This window comes from Nicotiana attenuata, chromosome 1 (genome assembly GCF_001879085.1).
Source record: "Nicotiana attenuata strain UT chromosome 1, NIATTr2, whole genome shotgun sequence".
NCBI classification, from domain to species: domain Eukaryota; kingdom Viridiplantae; phylum Streptophyta; class Magnoliopsida; order Solanales; family Solanaceae; genus Nicotiana; species Nicotiana attenuata.
In genome coordinates this window covers 70,829,697-70,847,980 of record NC_031989.1, presented here as the reverse complement: position 1 = coordinate 70,847,980, position 18,284 = coordinate 70,829,697, and the positions used below count along the sequence as shown (strand labels likewise).

General features: G+C 38.3%; 1 protein-coding gene across 1 annotated transcript in view; it reads right to left on the bottom strand.

Moving 5' to 3' along the window:
- LOC109228418 (succinate--CoA ligase [ADP-forming] subunit alpha-2, mitochondrial) overlaps positions 1-17,721 on the bottom strand; it is a 28,230-nt gene extending 10,509 nt beyond the window's left edge. The window contains exons 1-4 of the mRNA XM_019393541.1: positions 17,318-17,721; positions 16,063-16,272; positions 10,913-11,083; positions 8,324-8,447 (exon numbers count right to left, since the gene is read on the bottom strand). Of these exons, the coding sequence (XP_019249086.1) occupies positions 8,324-8,447; positions 10,913-11,083; positions 16,063-16,272; positions 17,318-17,554 (742 nt within the window). The 5' untranslated portion in view covers positions 17,555-17,721. The remainder of the gene's footprint in view (positions 1-8,323; positions 8,448-10,912; positions 11,084-16,062; positions 16,273-17,317) is intronic.

The window sequence follows — 18,284 nt, the reverse complement described above, 5'->3', positions numbered from 1 at the left end:
AATTCCTAAAATGCAAATGCATATTTTTTGATTTTTAATATGAATTATCATGCACAAATAAAATGCAAACAATTACTACAACATGTCACAAAAATTCACACTCAAACTAACTATAGTAGTTGTTTTAGTAGACAGATATCATATTACTTTCAAACAATTACAAAAACCAAACAGCAAAAAGCGGAGACCATCTCAAAAAACTTTTTTCATCAAGGGGCACCGTGCTTGTTGGGGGCTAGAAATGCCTAACGCACGGCCAGCCACGAGTCTTTGGGCACTTGACTCGAAAATGGCTACCTGGGAAAGAGCAACATACTTGTGGTAGAGTGAAGGCTACCCAGTGTGGAGCTGTCGAGGACAACAACCGCGGAACATGGTGGTTTGTTATGGTCCATTGCAAGGTATGGGACTTGAGTCCCACATCGGTATTGTAGTGTACTTATATGGGGGTTTTATCTTTGGGCTCTCCCACCTCAATAGACATGTCTTTGTTAGGATCATAANACAACACCTGAGCTAGACTGAGCGACCTCAATACCCAGAAAATACTTTAGTTTGCCCAGATCCTTAGTCTGAAAGTGTTGCAAGAGATGTTGCTTCAATTTAGTAATACCATCCTGGTCATTGCCGGTAATAACAATGTCGTCAACATAGACCACCAGATAAATACAGAGACTCGAGGCAGAATGCCGATAGAATACAGAATGATCAGCTTCACTCTGAATCATGCCAAATTCTCGAATAACTGTGCTGAACTTACCAAACCATGCTCGAGGAGACTGCTTTAGACCATAAAGTGACCGACGCAAGCGACATACAAGGCCACGAGACTCCCCCTGAGCAACAAACCCAGGTGGTTGCTCCATATAAACTTCATCCTCAAGGTCACCGTGTAAAAAAGCATTCTTAATGTCCAACTGATAGAGGGGCCAATGGCGAACAACAGCCATGGATAGAAAAAGGCGGACTGATGCTATCTTAGCCACAGGAGAGAAGGTATCACTGTAATCGAGCCCAAATATCTGAGTATATCCTTTGGCAACAAGACGAGCTTTAAGACGATCAACCTTACCATCCGGACCAACCTTGACTGCATACACCCAACGACAACCAACAGTAGATTTACCTGAAGGAAGAGGGACGAGCTCCCAAGTACCACTCGTATGTAAAGCAGACATCTCGTCAATCATAGCTTGTCGCCATCCTGGATGAGACAATGCTTCACCTGTAGACTTAGGGATGGAAACAGAGGACAAAGAAGATAGAAAAGCATAATAGGGTGATGACAAACGATGATAACTCAAACCGACATAATGGGGATTAGGATTAAGGGTGGCCCAGCGAGTGTAAGAACTAGAAACATCTTCTGTCGTTGCTCTTGTTGTTTTTCAATACTAGCAGAAACTGGCATCAACGTCTCAAATTCTTCCATGACTGCCTGAACTTGTCCCAAGTAAGTAGACATATCTAATTCCTTTTTCTTCAAGCTTGTCATTTGCGATATTACATCATAGAAACGAGATATGTCATTAGTGTATAGATTACGAGCCTTTTCCCAAACTAAATAACATGTCTGGAATGGACGGAACAAGGGCATCAACTTGGAATCAATAGATCGCCACAGGATACTACATAACTGAGCATCGACCTTCTCCCACTGTGTTTTGGCCTTTTCATCACCTTCGCTAGCCTTTTTTGTTAAATGATCTTGAACTCCTTGACCTTTACACCACAACTCGACAGATGAAGCCCAATCTAAGTAGTTTGAACCTCCCATTAAAGGTTCTGAGGTAATCATAACACCGGAACTGCCAGAACCCGGGTTTCTAGACCCGAAAGCATCGACTCCCAAAGACATGGTTGGATTATCACCAAATAACAAAAAGAATCAACTGAAAATTCTCTGAAACAGATGAAGAAAACACTGTGTTCGCCGGAAAAGTACTGTAGCTGCCGGGAAAATCAGTGTAGTCGCCGGAAAAACTCAAAGTGGTCGGAATTAAAAAATAAAAATATGGACAGGCTCGGAATTGCAGGGCGATCCAACTGTCCTGAAGGAGCGAAGCCGAAATCTGACAGGAAGGGGTCTCACGCGCCGGCGCGTGGGACAGACGCGCCGCCGGAAACAGTGCTCCGACAGGCGCGTGACGGCACGTGGGTGACTGTTTTTCGGTGATTTTTTCTGGGGTTTGGTCGGATCTCTCTTGGGAACCTTGTGGTGGTGTTGGATTTTGCACAACACCGTTAATTAGTGACTTTGACGCAATAAGTCACTTAGGTCACCGGAAAATTGCACGGTGACTGGGTTCTTTCTTCCCGGATATCGCTGGAATGACGCACAACGATAAATTTCTCACCGTAGCTCTGATACCATGTGAGAAAGCACGGGAGAAAATATATTATTGATGTATTGACATATGTTACAATGAGCCATATATATATACACACATAACATGTCCTACTCCTAATATATATTGGATTAGGGTTATTTATTTACTCCTATTTACATGACTATTCTAACAGATATAATAAGATAAAACAACCTACTTCCACTAATCATCTATGTGCAGATCGCCTAATCTTGTCCTTGCCTAACACTTTCAAATAGAGAAACTGTCTACCCCTCATACCTTCGAAAAATCAGAAGGCTTGGAGAAACATGAACGCTATAAATGTATGTTTTCCTTTCATAGGAATGAAGAATCTGAAAAGAGGCTAGAAGGACTACTTTGTTTGAGCAAGTTAAACCTAATCATGCAGACATCTGGAAGGGTGTTGGGGTATGGTCAACTATGGATATGGCAAAATCATTTTCTATTTCACATCTATTCGAGGTTTTCTCCATGCTTTGTTAAAATGTAAAAGTATTCTACCAGCTTTTAATGTTGTTCAACTCTGAGCCTCTGTTGCTTGAATCCTTCAAAATCCTTTATGCACCCGCAACACAGTTTTTGTGTGGGTGTAGGTTCGCACCGGATTTGGTCAACCTAACTTGGGTGCTTTGATTACACATATGGCTAAGAATTATAGATTGCTCGGGCATTTGGTTTATGTCATATGTATATTCACATAACGTGCTAGAGCACTTTGCCACGGAGTTTAAGAAAAAATGAAGACTTTAGAAACTTTCGGTCTTTCAAGCTTAACGCGTAAAAGCTTATGTTGGGGCTTTCAATTTGTGTGGGTACAAAAGCTTCTCATTAAGGGTAAACTGGATAAAAGAGAAAGTTTAAAGTTAAATTATTTCTAAGTATAAAGAAAGTGTGTCTGATAAATTAAAACAACAGGAATGATGAGCATACAAGCTCAAATCATAATGCTAGAGAAGCACAAGTGGAGACCATGTTTCTATAGCAATGGAGGCTTATTGGGTTCACGAAAATGCCAATAGATTTGGAGAATTGGGCCACAAATTTCAAATGCTTACACTAATTAGCCTTAATCCAATTGAGGCCCAAGAATCTCAAGAAGTTCAATAACCCATTCAAGATTAGGATTTCTTTTCCTTAAAGATTAGGATTTCTTATTTCTTGTTTCCTAGTAATTTTATTCATGTTTAAGTAGGACTATATATGTGATTCTAGACAAACTAGAACTATTAGTTGATATCTCATTCCTACTAGAATTCTTTTTCCGATTTTAGTTAGAATAGATTTTTATTAACCTATTCTTATTCTAGTTCAATTAAGATTAGTTTCCCTTTTAACTTCACAGAGTTTACTCATTGTAAGGCATATTTTGTAACAACCCGAACGATCATTTTGAGCATTTGCACTTCGTTCGGTAGTTTGAGGTCTTGAGTAGCTTCATAAGATATATTATGACTTGTGTGTATCGTTGGTTTTGGTTTTCGGGTGATTCGGAAGAATGATTCTCAACTAGGAAGCTTTAAGATGGAAGAGTTGACCAAGTTTGACTATTGTGTATTTGACCTCGGATCAGAGTTTTGATGGTTCTGTTAGGTCTGAATAGTGATTTTGGACTTGGGTGTATGCCCGAATTTGCATTTGGATATTTCTAGAAGGTTTTGGCACTATTTGGCGAAAGTTGCCAATTTGAAGGTTTGGAATGTTCATAAGTTTGACCAGGAGTTGACTTCTATGATATCGGGTTCGGATTGTGGTTCCGGGAGTTGGAATAGGTTTGTTATGTCATTTGGAACTAGTGTGCAAAATTTGAGGTTATTCCGACTTGATCTTGATATAGTTCGGCACGAGTTTTGGAAGTTGAGAGTTCATAAGTTCATCAAGTTTGATTTGAGGTGTGATTCGTAGTTTTAATGTTGTTATGTGTGATTTGAGGCCTCGAGTAGGTTCGCATTATGTCTTGGGACTTGTTAGCATGTTCGGAGGAGGCCCCAAGGGGCTCGGGTGAGTTTCGGACGTGTTTCAGACCATTTTTCCTTCATGTGAGAGTGTTGTTTGCTGCTGGTTCTGGTGTTGCGCACCTACGATTGGTTTTGCGCACGTGCGGTGGTCGCAAAAGCGGAAATATGGTCGCACCTGCGATGAAGGCCGGAGGGGGAGTTATCTGCAGATGCGGGTTTGTTCTAGCAAAGAGCGAAACGGGGCTTAGCTTGGGATCTTGGCAAAGGCAGAACCGTGGGCGCATCTGCGGCAACGCAGAAGTGATGGTTTGGGGCGCAGAAGCGAGATGGAGCACAGAAGCGCGGTTTAGGTTCGCACCTGCGATTGCGTAGAAGCAGGCAAGTGTCCGCAGGTGCAAGAGGCCGGCTATTCAGTGGTGTCTGAAGAAGCGGAATTAGCATCGTATAGGCGGCGGGAGGTTCGCAAATGCGGAAATGCCTGGGCAAATTGTATATATTCCGAGGGTTTGTTCATTTTATCACATTTGGAGATTTGGAGCTCGGTTTGGACGATTTTGGAAAGGATTTTCACCATATGGATTGGGTAAGTGTTTTTGTCTCGATTTTGATTATATTTCATGAGTCCATCTTCGATTTTGGCATTCGATTGATGATTTTAAAAGAGACATTGGAGATTTTTGTCTAAATTTTTCTAAAATGAATAATTGGGTTTTGAACATCGATTCAGAGTCGGGTTTGAGTGAAATTAGTATGGTTGGACTTGTGATTGGATCTGTTGTCAGAATTTGTGAGTTTTGTCCGGTTCCGGAGTGCAAGCCCAGGTTGACTTTGAATATTCGATTAAAGATTCGACCTTTCTCGTTTGGGTTTGTTTCCTTTAGCATGATTTGATGATTAATAGTTGATTTTGGCTAGTTTCGAACCGTTTGAAGGTCGATTCACGTGGAATGGCATTTCTAGAGTATTGTTTGGCTTGCTCGGTATTTGATTTGGCTTGCTTGAGATAAGTATCTTGCCTAAACTTGATTGAGGCACTAGTTGCCTGAGTTATTTGTGATAACTATGTGTTATGGGTGCGCATATGTGTGGGGTTTAAGCCCATGTGCGAGCATCGAGGTATTAATCCATGCTGGGATAGTGTTTAGGCTATGACATGCCTTGAACGATTGTTGAGCTTTATGTTGCGATGTTTCTCATGTATGTAACCCCGTTATGAACTACTTGATCCATGTTTGAGGTTACATATAGGTTAATCCCCTGAAGGAACTTGATAATTGTGTTATTTCCGTGATGAAATTGTTGATTTGAGCTATGATAGCATACTTTGCACATGCATACACCTTAGCATGTCATTTATACCAGTCCAAAAGTATGAAACCTAATATTCATTGATCGTATACAAGTATTCTTGTATATTTGCTTCTGTATGATAAGATTTGTACCGGATGCCTATGACCACACCGGGCGGATTGTGTTCTTATGCTTGTGACCTCTCCGGGCAGATTGTGATATAACCTATGACCGCGCCAGCAGATTTGTTATATTGAGCATGTGACCACGCCGGGCAGATTATGATACTGAGCCACTGACCACGCCGGGGGTTAGCACGTTGAATTGGTCGTGTTCCGTGCCCATCCCCCTAAGGTAACCCTCTCATGTTTCTCTATTGATGTAGACGCAGATTATGAGAAACCGACGAGTTTTTGGCTGATGTGAGCTCTGGGAGAGCTTGATATTGGTTTGGTTCGGTCACTAAGATCTTGATGTGGGCCCGAGGGCTGTAATATGATTCCTATTTGGATCAGGTTGCGCGCCGCATTTGGTTATTGCATTTCATCTTTATTTGCAATTTCCTTGATTGTTTACCTGCTTTACTTGCATATCTTCCTTCTATGCTAAATTATTGACTGAGCAAAACATTTTAAAAAGAACTGTGAGCACCAAGGTGGTTTTATTCGTGTTTTCCTGATTTGATCATATATTTGTTCTATACTTGTTGGAAATTATGAACTTGTACAGGTGACTAGCGAGTATCATTTATAATTCTTGCTTTTATTACCTCATCGAGGTTAGTTATGATACTTATTGAGTATATGGCGTCGGTTGTACTCATATTATACTTCTGCAACTTCACGAAAGTCATCCACTCTGCTCCGATGGCTTGGCCTTGTGCTAATGGGTTTCGAAGAGTTCTCAATGATTCTACCACGGCTTGGGATGGATATTTTCTGCAGGCAAGGGGAGTTTGTCGTGCGTTGTGATTTTCTCCTGGATAGGATCAAGTGGAAGATTTCTAGTTGATTGAGTATGTATTCTTCTTGTGACTCAGAGTTGATAATGGGATTCTCGTGCTTTCACATGATGGTATGGCAGGGGCGGTACGTAGTATGGGATTGAGATTTGCATGTACAAGTTTGTGGTTCAGTTTCGAAGGGAAGATCATGAGTTTTACACAACATGAACGGTTTCAGATATTTAGAAGAATGTTGGCCCTATTTTGATGTCGCCTGAGAATAGTGTGCATTTCGAAAAGGCGCATTGAGTTTGACTTGCGAATGCTTAATTAGTATTATGGTAATCGCCTGGCTAATCGACTATTGATGTTCAAATTTTGTTATGTGGCACGGAAGAATTATGGAAGTACTTCTCGTGAAATGATTGAGTATGAGAGATGAGTTAGTCATTCGAGTGGTGGAAATAGGATCGGACATGGTGATTCTTGTATTCTAGGGATTCGGAGACTAGGAGGGTTCTTAGAGGTAGATTGTGCCTTGATTGTGGACTGTGAAGATAGGGCCAAAGCTAGAGAGCTAATAGTATGTGTTATGGTTAGGTTATTCTGGACTTTTGGAGGGTTATTATCTATTTGTGGATGACCGGAGTTGATTTGGGAGCCCATTGGTAGGCCTAACGGGTACGTGTATTGGACATGGAGTCGGATTTGGTGACTCAACACTGCTATTGTTGAGGGGTATGTCATTCGGTTAGAGTTGATTTTGTTTGTGTGCTGATACGTGCTATGTATTACTCATTTATCCTACGATGGGTTGTGACATGTTGGTTATTTGCACACATGATGCGTCCTTGTTCGAGCCTTGTGGCGAAATTCGAGCAAGATGATTCTCGGGGTGTGGAATGGTTGATTGCGCCTTGGTTATGTTCTTTCATGTTTGTGGTATGTTGTGCAAAACCTTGCAAGTACATCAGGGAGTACTAAAAATTAAATCTCCACAAAGAATTTAATTAGACCAGCATTAATTTAATAGCTTCAATTAATTGTTGAAATATATACCTATGTATGTTGTAATATACATTTCTTGATTGTATCTGAACACCCCGTACATATACTTCTCTTGATTGTACCTTAACACTCGTACATATACATTTCTTGACTGTATCTTAATACCCGTACCCATAGTCCTATATGTACCCATGAATCCTAAGATTAAAAAATACTAATACTATATTTATATCAATTCATAATTATATAAGTCATTTTTATTTTAACTTTAAATCACCTTGTTAATTGAAAAATAAGTTATTTTCCAACCATCTGAAATAACTAATTGTCATATATATTATTCTTATATATACTAGTTGGTTTTATCCCATAACCCGTATCCATACTCTGACCCATACTCCTAAATCCTAACGTTGATGAGATAATGAATCCAACTTCCAGATCCGCATCCATATTGGATACACCCACCCGTATCTGAGCAATAAAGCTTTTAGCCAGCACATCTTAAAATGTAATTATATGATCTGCTAACTACAGAAAATAAACATCAACGTTTTTCTATGACGGTGTGTCGAGACCAGTTTGCATGATCCTTGACTAATCAACTACAACCCACAAGCACGTGTCAAGTAAGAGAATTGGTATTAATCACCAACGAAGAATGCATAGAGCACACCTTTATAAATGACCAAAAGAACTGTCATGTAAGCAATAATCTTGATTAAGATGAGTTAATATGCTTCAAGAAACTCTACCTTCTGTCTGTGGATCAGCGATAAATTTCTCTAAGCAATCGACAAAATTTGTACCATTAAAAGGGTCACCACCAATCCCTACGCAAGTTGACTGCCCAAGGCCAACAGCAGTTGTCTGAAAAACCTAAATATGGCAACAGAGAGAAATAACTAAAACCATTTTCTCATACCAAATAATCACAACCCATAACAAGTAAATATAATTTGTACAATGAATTTAAGTTTCATTCAGATTCAGATAGATAGTCCAGGATCTTGCTTTTCGAGAGAAAGATCAAATGCAACAAATAGATTGTTAATGATTGGAGATAATTCTAGTTAGATCAAGCTTTAAGACACTCAAATTTATTGAATTTTAGGCGACATAGGATGATAAAAATTATCTCTGGGTAGCCAATAAATTATCACAGGAATAAAGTACCAAGACAATTTTAAGGGAGAAATTTGGTTTTATTTTGCGTCCTAACTCAATCAACCACTTGAACACTTGAGTCTTGAACGGGTAAATGCACAGATACAGCAATAAGGTCAATTCAACTTCTATCCATTTGCATCCATTCTATAGAAAGAAGGCCCTTTAGATTTCATCTGTGATGGAAAATACTATTGCAGTGCATAAATTGAACCCTTCCAAGGGGTACACTTGAACAAGGCAAAAACATTCATGATTATCCACATTGAGTTGATACTAATAAAATTGATCTTGACTTCATAAAGCAAGCGAAGAAGAAAATAGCACTTTCTGATCCTGAAACAACAATGAGATATTATTAATGAACAGAAGAATCAGTAAATTTTTGCACGATTAGTTGAGGATTGATGTGTGCTTCTAAGGCGGCGGAAGATTCAGTAATACAAATAAGGAAGCAGTATGCACAAGTGTAACAGTTCGCTTGAATTGGCTTATCAAAAAGAAAAGGATAAGTCATTTTGTCGCACATAATGCTTCCTCCTTAGCGTATAATCACCTAAGTGTTAACCAAGTAGAGAATGCAAATCATCTGGGTCAAATTGGTTAAGGGGAAGGGTGCTCCAGAAGGATGAAAGAACACTCATTATCTGAACAATACCACATTTTCGATTCCTCATGCCAAGAAGTAATACAAAGATGTTCAGTTTTTTGGAGTAAAACTTGGAGATAGAAAAGATGTTCAGTTTTATGGAGTAAAACTTGGAGATAACAAGGACAAGCTAGATCACAGTTTGAACCCATTGAAGTAGAGAATACAGGAGTAGGACAGAAACCCACATAGTACAGCGATTAAGTGGTGGAAACTATTAGTATCTAAGAGCAGATAAGGATATGGAAATAAATGCAACTTTGATCCACAAGGGTGGTTAATTTTAGTCAAAGGGTGCTATGTAAAATTGAAGCAGCCAATAGTGCTTTTAAGGTTGTCTAGTTTTGTCCATTGAGTTTGAAAATTACATAAGGATGGTTCTTTGATTATAATTTGATTCTATCAACAACCTTCTTTGGGTGTTCTAAATTTATTTAATTATCAAAAAGGCATTGTACACAAGTCGCTTCAATGCTCTTTTTTGAAATTATGCACTTATCATAAGAAAAAAGATAATCATTGCTAGCTAATAAAAGCTTGTAGAGATAAAACAAATCTGATATTGGACTTCTTCCTTCAAGGCATGTTCTGGCTTTAATTCCGATCAAAGAGAAAAGAAATCCTGTCCGGCTTTAATTCAGAAATCACAACTCTGGAACTTTTTAACCAATACAGCAGTCACACACTCCCATAATATCTTCTCATTATAAAAAAATATATGAACGAAAAATATCCAATGTAAAGCATACTATTTGGGTTCCCGATAGTTCATAATTCAGCAATCTAAAATTGACTGCATCCACGAGTTACAGTGACAATAATGAAATCACTTCAAGATTTTTAGATGTTCTAGAGAACAACCAATACACCACAACCCCTCCCTACCACAGCTATAGATACATAAAAGGAACAAAGAAAAGGAATGTAAATCTCCATACTTTTTCCCTCCAAGGTGTACCCCTAGCTTTCTTCACACTTGCCAATCAGACTTCAATATACCAGAACAAACTAGGCTGAGCCGGCCCCAAAATATCTTCACAAACAGTAAAGAAATACTAATAGGAGCAAAAGATACTAGTTAAGTTCGCTGAACTTCGAAAGAAAACCTGCTATATTTCATTAACCCTTTTTAGCACAAAACGTGTTGCTACATTAAAAGCCAATGCTCAAAGATTTATTATTTTTCCCTGCAACAGTCTGTGCACTTGTTCTCTATGCTTTTTCACAATCGTAAAGGGATGGTAAAAAATGGAAGTACAAGCAGGAAATTTCTCTATTTTCATTCCTTGTAACAGTCAGTGCACCAGTCTTCTGACCATTTTCACAATTGTAAAGGGATAGTAACAAACAGAACTACTAGTAGGTATATTCTTAGTGCAATAGAAACAGGCAGACTTAAGAAAATGAATTATGTAAGAGATCTTTCAAATATCCAAAAAATTTCAGCCCGTGTTAGACTGGAGAGGTGGGAACAATATGTGCAATTTAAACTGTCAGCAAACATTCCTAGAGAGAGAATAAATCTTACTGCTTCGTATGTCAATGTCCCAGATCGAGAAACAATTCCAATACGTCCAGGTTTGTGAATGTATCCAGGCATAATACCAATTTTGCACTCTCCTGGTTTGATAATACCCGGACAATTTGGACCAATCAGCCGAGTTTTCGATTGCTTCTTAAGAGCAGCTTTTACACGGACCTGAAGATTCATATAGAAAATCAAACAATAGAAGCAAGTTACTGCAACATTAAATGTGTAATGCTTTTCTTTAGTTCTAAGGTTGAAAAGCAATGGCATGAAACCCAATTGAACTTTTATTTCACCCAACCCAATTATAGGATTATGGCATGTAACCAAGACAATCTGTCAAATTATATTTCCGTAATTTCTTATTGGATCAAACATCTTGAATCTAGAGGTTCAACTTTCAGTTTTCAAGCTTGCATCAGCGCCAATAATGCAATTCAAGCCTTTTTACATCCATATACCTCCCAAAAGTATACTCCCTCCGTTCTAATTTATGTGAACCTGTTTGACTGGGCACGGAGTTTAAGAAAAAATGAAGATTTTTAAAATTTGTGGTCCTAAAATCAAAAAGGGGCTCAAAGTATTTGTGTGGTTATAAAAGCTTCTCATTAAAGGTAGAACTGTAAGTTTAATCAAAATTATTACCAAATTTAGAAAGGGGTCATTCTTTTTGGAACGGACCAAAAAAGAAATAGGTTCACATAAACTGGAACAGAGGGAGTAGTAACTAAAACCTAAAAGATAATGTGACATAGTAAAGACATATTTTCCATCCACTTAAACAATAGCAATAACATAAATCAGACACCACAACAAGTTTCTGTATGTTGACTATAATCCATGTAAATGCATCCAGTTTTCAAGCAAAAAGGTGATTGCTCCATGGAAAACACCCAAAAGCAGATAATACTGAATAATACTCTTTGTCCTAATTTGTCTCTGAGCCGAGGGTCTACTGGAAACAGCCTCTCTACCCCTCCGGGGTACACTCTACCCTCCCCAGACCACATTAGTGGGATTCTACTGGGTTGTTGTTGTCCTAATTTATGTGACACTATATCCTTTTTAGTCAGTCCCAAAAGGAATGGCATCAATCTATACTTAGTAACAATTGAACTTTAGACTTCTCATTTTACCCTTAATGTGACGATTTATAGCCACAGAAATTTCTACAGATTGTTTCAGACACAAATTTCAAAAGTCTTCCTTTCATTCTTAAACTTCGTGCCCAGTCAAACACCATTATAAATTGTATGGACGGAGTACCTAGTATGATGTAAAAGATCAAAAGAAACAGCAAATAACAGAATCCTTAGAGGATCTAACAGTTGAAACATTCAGTTATCAAGCTATTCTTCTTTGAAACTCATCTACTCATACATCAACTATGCATCAATCCAATAATATTAAACAAGTTGCCTTTAAGACAAATAAGTTAAACCTCACTTGTTCTTACACGAATATATACACAAGACTTTTATCAGAATAAAAGGAATCCTCGCGAATATCAACATTAATATAAATGTAACAAAAACTAAACCTTAATCCCAACCAGGTGGAATTGCTTATACAAATCCTTTCCTTTCATTATGCGCTATTCTTAGCTAAACCAGTATTGATATTGGAGGTGGTAGATCTTTTGAGGCAACTTCTCTTTACCTCTATGTGATTTAAGGTCTACTTCATCTCCTTTTCTCACCTTCAATAATCATAGAGTTCCCACCTAGAACCAATGCATATGGAGGTTTACAAAGGACATGGATCAAACCATCCCAAGTGATCGCTCAATGTATGCTCTCAGTGTGCTATTCCAACCTCTGATGAATGAGAACAGTTCTTGTCTTGTCCAATCTTATATGACTGTACATCCATCTTATATTCACATATATGACATCCATCTTGTGGATATGTTACGCCATAAAAAGTCTTACATTCACTTACATATAATATTGCTAGTCTCACAACCAAGTTTTTCATATTATTAGGTATTCTCTTATTGCATATGATTCGCGTAACTCCTCCATTTGCAACCATCATATTTTAAATTTTATATGCTATGTCTGCATCAATCATGTTATGCTCCTACAAAACTAAGCCCAAGCACCTAATTTGATTGCAATTAGACACCATAGTTCTATCTAAAATCTCAATCCACCTTTACTCTAGTCTACTTTACTTATAGAGACTATAATCAAAGTGCATATATTATGTTTTACTTCTACTTATCATAAAATATTTACATTCTTAGAGTGATGCTCCACACTTCCAACTTCCGATTGACTCGCTCTCTTGTTTCACCAAAACCTCATATGCTCATCCACGGCCAAAAAAATCGCTTGAATTTACTAAAAAGATAAATTCCACAGCATAAGTAATTGAGAGGTTTGCCATTAACAGATATTAAAAGAATGTCATACATTATCCATTAGCCAATATATTCTGTCAACTTAGGAGAGACTCAGCTCTATCACCTTTCTCCTTTCGTTTTCTTTAGCAGGAGAAGAACCGCCAACTTTACCAAACAAATTATACAAGCAAAATCAGCTATTCAAGATCTTTAACCAGAAGGGGATTAAATGAAATGACTTGTTTATCTTACTGATATGACATTCCATTTTCTCAGAGTAAAAGAAACCAAAAGGTTTTACATTTTTAGCCTTAATCACAATCTTAGTTTAAGCTGACTTTTCATTTCTGGTCTTTCCGTCTCATTTATGGGAAAAGAGAATTTATTCCGGCTCACCTGTCTTGCTGAGCTTCTATGCTATATGCCATGTGAACCACACTTCCCAGAAATAAGACCTATTTTAGGCTTGCAACTTCTGAAAAGGCTGCCTTTTGCTCGCATTTCATTCCTTATCTATCATATTAATAAATCATACCAGCTAATTGTTGTGGCTTTATACTTTTTCTTCAGGGGAAGTCATTTCATATCAACCATGGCACGCACTATAACTCTGTCCCATACCAAGCAGGTCTTAAGTTGATCAACTCTAGTATAGGCAATATCGAATGAGTATTCCCTCCACTTAAAATCGATTGTTTTCGGATATCTTATTAAAATATGACATCTGTAATGCTAGCGCAAACATTTACAAAGTATACCACTTTGCTTCTTAAACTTCATATTACCTAATATGAAGGTTCACCTGAAATCAACTTTTTTCCTAGACTCTTCTCATACCAAAATTGCAGATATAATCCAAATATTTTATATAGGAAATACATTACGGTGTTACTGTTGCTGCTTATTTCCTCGCATTTCATTCATTGTCTCTCATATTAATAAATCATACCAGCTAACTGTTGTGGTTTTATACTTTTTTCTTCGGGGAAAGTCATTTCATATCAACCATGGCACGCACTATAACTCTGTCCCATACCAAATAGGTCTTAAGTTGATCAACTCTAGTATAGGTGATATCGAATGAGTATTCCCTCCACTTAAAATCGATTGTTTTGGGATATCTTATTAAAATATGTCATCTGTAATGCCAGAGCAAACATTTACAAATTATACCACTTTGCCCTCCCCAGACCCCACTTTGTGGGATTTTACTGGGCAGTTGTTGTTGTTGTTGCTTCTTAAACTTCATATTACCTAAAATGAAGGTTCACCTAAAATCAACTTTTTCCTGGACTCTTCTCATACAAAAAATGCAGATATACTCTAAATATTTTAGATAGGAAAGACATTTCGGTGTTACTGCTGCTGCTTATTTCCTCACAATTTCGAAAGCAGGATTCAGGGTGCTAACCCAGAGTCCTAATCTCTTAACCATGATCTTTTACTTTTTCCTCTTTTTGAGAAAAAGATATCTTTTACTTTTTCCTTCTCTTGTATTTTTTTTTTCTTTGGGGGAGGGGAGGTCAAGGGTTCAGAGGTAAATCATGTTTCTAATAACAATTTTTCATCTAGCAAATCCTCTGTAAGAAATATATCACTAAGTGATCATCCACCCACAAGGGAAGAATAGGGGTGAGAAAGACCCTTATCCATGTCACAACCTTGTAAACTATTTCAACAGTTTTAACGGCTAAACTTCTACAAGTAAAGAAATATACAGATGCAATCCTCTAAATCATAATGCAAAAAGCGGAACGATTTTTCCCTATGACTGCTCCCAACTCTCCACCCTGTTAATAACGGAAATAGAATCCTGAGTCCATAATTATAAAAGCAAGATCAACGGGAAACATCCATAAAAATATAGTGCAAAAGAAGTCAATGATTCAAGCTCATGAAGATTCCAAAAGCATAAAATGGGAAGCTCAAACTAACTATAGTAGTTGTTTTAGTAGACAGATATCATATTACTTTCAAACAATTACAAAAACCAAACAGCAAAAAGCGGAGACCATCTCAAAAAACTTTTTTCATCAAGGGGCACCGTGCTTGTTGGGGGCTAGAAATGCCTAACGCACGGCCAGCCACGAGTCTTTGGGCACTTGACTCGAAAATGGCTACCTGGGAAAGAGCAACATACTTGTGGTAGAGTGAAGGCTACCCAGTGTGGAGCTGTCGAGGACAACAACCGCGGAACATGGTGGTTTGTTATGGTCCATTGCAAGGTATGGGACTTGAGTCCCACATCGGTATTGTAGTGTACTTATATGGGGGTTTTATCTTTGGGCTCTCCCACCTCAATAGACATGTCTTTGTTAGGATCATAAGTTTCAAGGACGGCAATGCAAAAACATCTCTAATGATAAAATAGCACTAGATGTCCTAAAATCTTATGCAAGCGTAGACTAGAATGCATTCACTAGAACGACATCCAGCAACATTTTTCCGACATAAGTGAACGAGTAAGATGGCTCAAACTTTTGCACAATATCGGGGGTAGCCCTGGCATAGAAAAAAAAAAGACAGTCTAGTGCAGAAGGCATCCCCGTTCACGCTAGAGTTCGGGGAAGTGCCGCACCCAAGGGGTGTGATGTAGACAGTCTACCCTAATGCAAGGATTAGTGGTTGTTTCCACGGCTCGAACCCTGACCTATAGCCCTGGCATAGAACAAGTAAAAAAGAAATAAAGCTAAAGAAAGAAATTCTGGGTTTCCAATAACATCATTAGTTATTATATGCATTGTTTTTCCTCTTTTGGGTGGGGTAACAAGAGAGTATTTAGTAGATAGGACTTCTATCTTACCATATCATGCTGAGGAATCCCCTCCGTTATGCAGACTACTAAGTCCAACTCAGCTTCCATGGCTTCCATAATAGCTGCTGCAGCAAATGGTGGAGGGACATAAACCACTGAAGCATTAGCCTTTGTCTCTGCTTTTGCCTCTTCAACGGTATTAAAAACAGGAAGCCCCAAATGTTCTGTTCCACCCTTCTTGGGGGTCACTCCACCAACCTATTAAGGTGCACAAAGCATACATGAGGAGTAGAATTAGAAAATCATATTTCTAGCCTCAAAGCTTTTTATTTTCCTTGAAAATAAGAGCATTCAATTTCAACATTAAGAACAAAACTTTTGAATCAGCAACTGAAAAAATGCATCCTAATCTATTAAAGAATCAAATTGTCGTTCATACAAAATCATTTCATTTTTAACTGCTTCTGTTTTTAATAGATACTTGGTACAAAAAATTTAATTTTCTTCATGCACTAGATATCAATAAATAGGAGACCAAAAAATAGTATTGTCAAGATTTGAGGAGACCAAAGGTTATCGTGAGAGCACGAGTTACCGATGAAAGATGGTCTAACAGAAATGTTGTTCAAAGATGCAAAAAATGGATTGCTCTACCTTGAGGGACAAACAGGAAGCAACTACTCGATTGATTATTTTTACCCTTTATTAGAGCACTGGTAACTTACTCTCTTTATAGACCATCAACTAAGCTTTCCTGCATTGTACTAAATCAAAAAAGGTCCAGCCACCCCTTGAATTCGATCATTTTAAACTCTAAGAACTTCCCTGATATAATAGGGAACTATCTTATATAACCACTTCAGTTAGGGGAAGCTCAAGAACTAACTGCTCATTTAAGAGCATTTACTCCCTGTATGCTCACTCAAAATGTCCCACGACAGCACAACAATGGATAATAATTAACCACCCTTCTAATTGGTTGATTATAATGAAAATACAGTTCTTAAAATTTCTTCAGCCTTGATGGAAAGAGTTGCCAGATACGGGTGGGAGGTAGCAAATACCTAATGGAATAGATGAGGTGCCCACAAGTTAGCCCCAACCCCACGGTCATCAGAAAGAATAGTTACACAAATGTAAATTCTTTGCAAAACTAAAAGCAAGCAATTCGGGATCCACAAAACCGTAGCCACATCACAGATATTCAAAGCAGGAAAATAACATTTTGCATCTCAATCATAGATCACGTCCCAATATTTGTAATGTGAGATAGGAAAAAATGTGAAGGTGAAAGATGGTATACCATTTTAGTACCATACTCAATGGCTTGTTCGGTGTGGAAAGTGCCGTTTTTGCCAGTGATGCCTTGGCAGATAACGCGGGTGTTCTTATCGACGAAAACAGCGGGCGGCGGCGGTGGAGATCCAAAGTAGCGGTACTGATGCCACAATGGAGAAGATGGAGAAGCAGAGATCGTGGGACTGTTAGGGCTAAGCTTTGAACTCAACTTAGAGACCAGTCTTGTGGCTTGGCGAGCCATGGATGCTGATGCTCTTCCTCCTCTTTTTCTCTGTAATAAAAAACCAGAGGGAGGGCCTACTTTTGGTGGCGTGGTGTTTAGGTTTTGTGTGAAAAGCAGTCAAAAACAGAGCAGCAAAGCAAAGTGTCTTTTTCTCTCAGTGGGGAAAAGGCCGAAGTGGGCATGCCAAAATGGAAGCAACTTCAGGGCGAAAGTCGTAGCTGTGACCCACGAGTCGGGTCATATGTTCGGGTCAATAAGCTTTCCGGGTTTAAAAAACGAGTGTTTGACAAAACAGATCTTCACATTCCTATGCCACATAGTAAACCTTATTATCCTTAATGTTTAAGGTTTGACTTAATTACACTTAGTATACCAAATTACTAATTCTATACCATAATTAATTAAGGATATAATTAATTGTACATTTTTTACTCCTTAATTAAAGGAATATGCATGTTTCTCTCTCCTAACCCCTCAGTCCCTCCCACGGTTTACCCATACCCACGTTCTTTTTACCATTTTCCATCTTCTGAAACCAAATTCTCCCTCTAAATTCACAGAAAATTGAAGAAACCCTTCAACAAAGTTGGTTCCCCATTTTACTCCAGTTGAAGTTCATCAATGAAGAACAACAAAGTTCATNCATACACACATTTACTCAGCTTCAAATTTTCTTCAATGAAGAAGAACAACCCTTCAAAGAGACAAGAGAGCAGCAATTCCACCATTGACAGCCACTTAAAAGCTT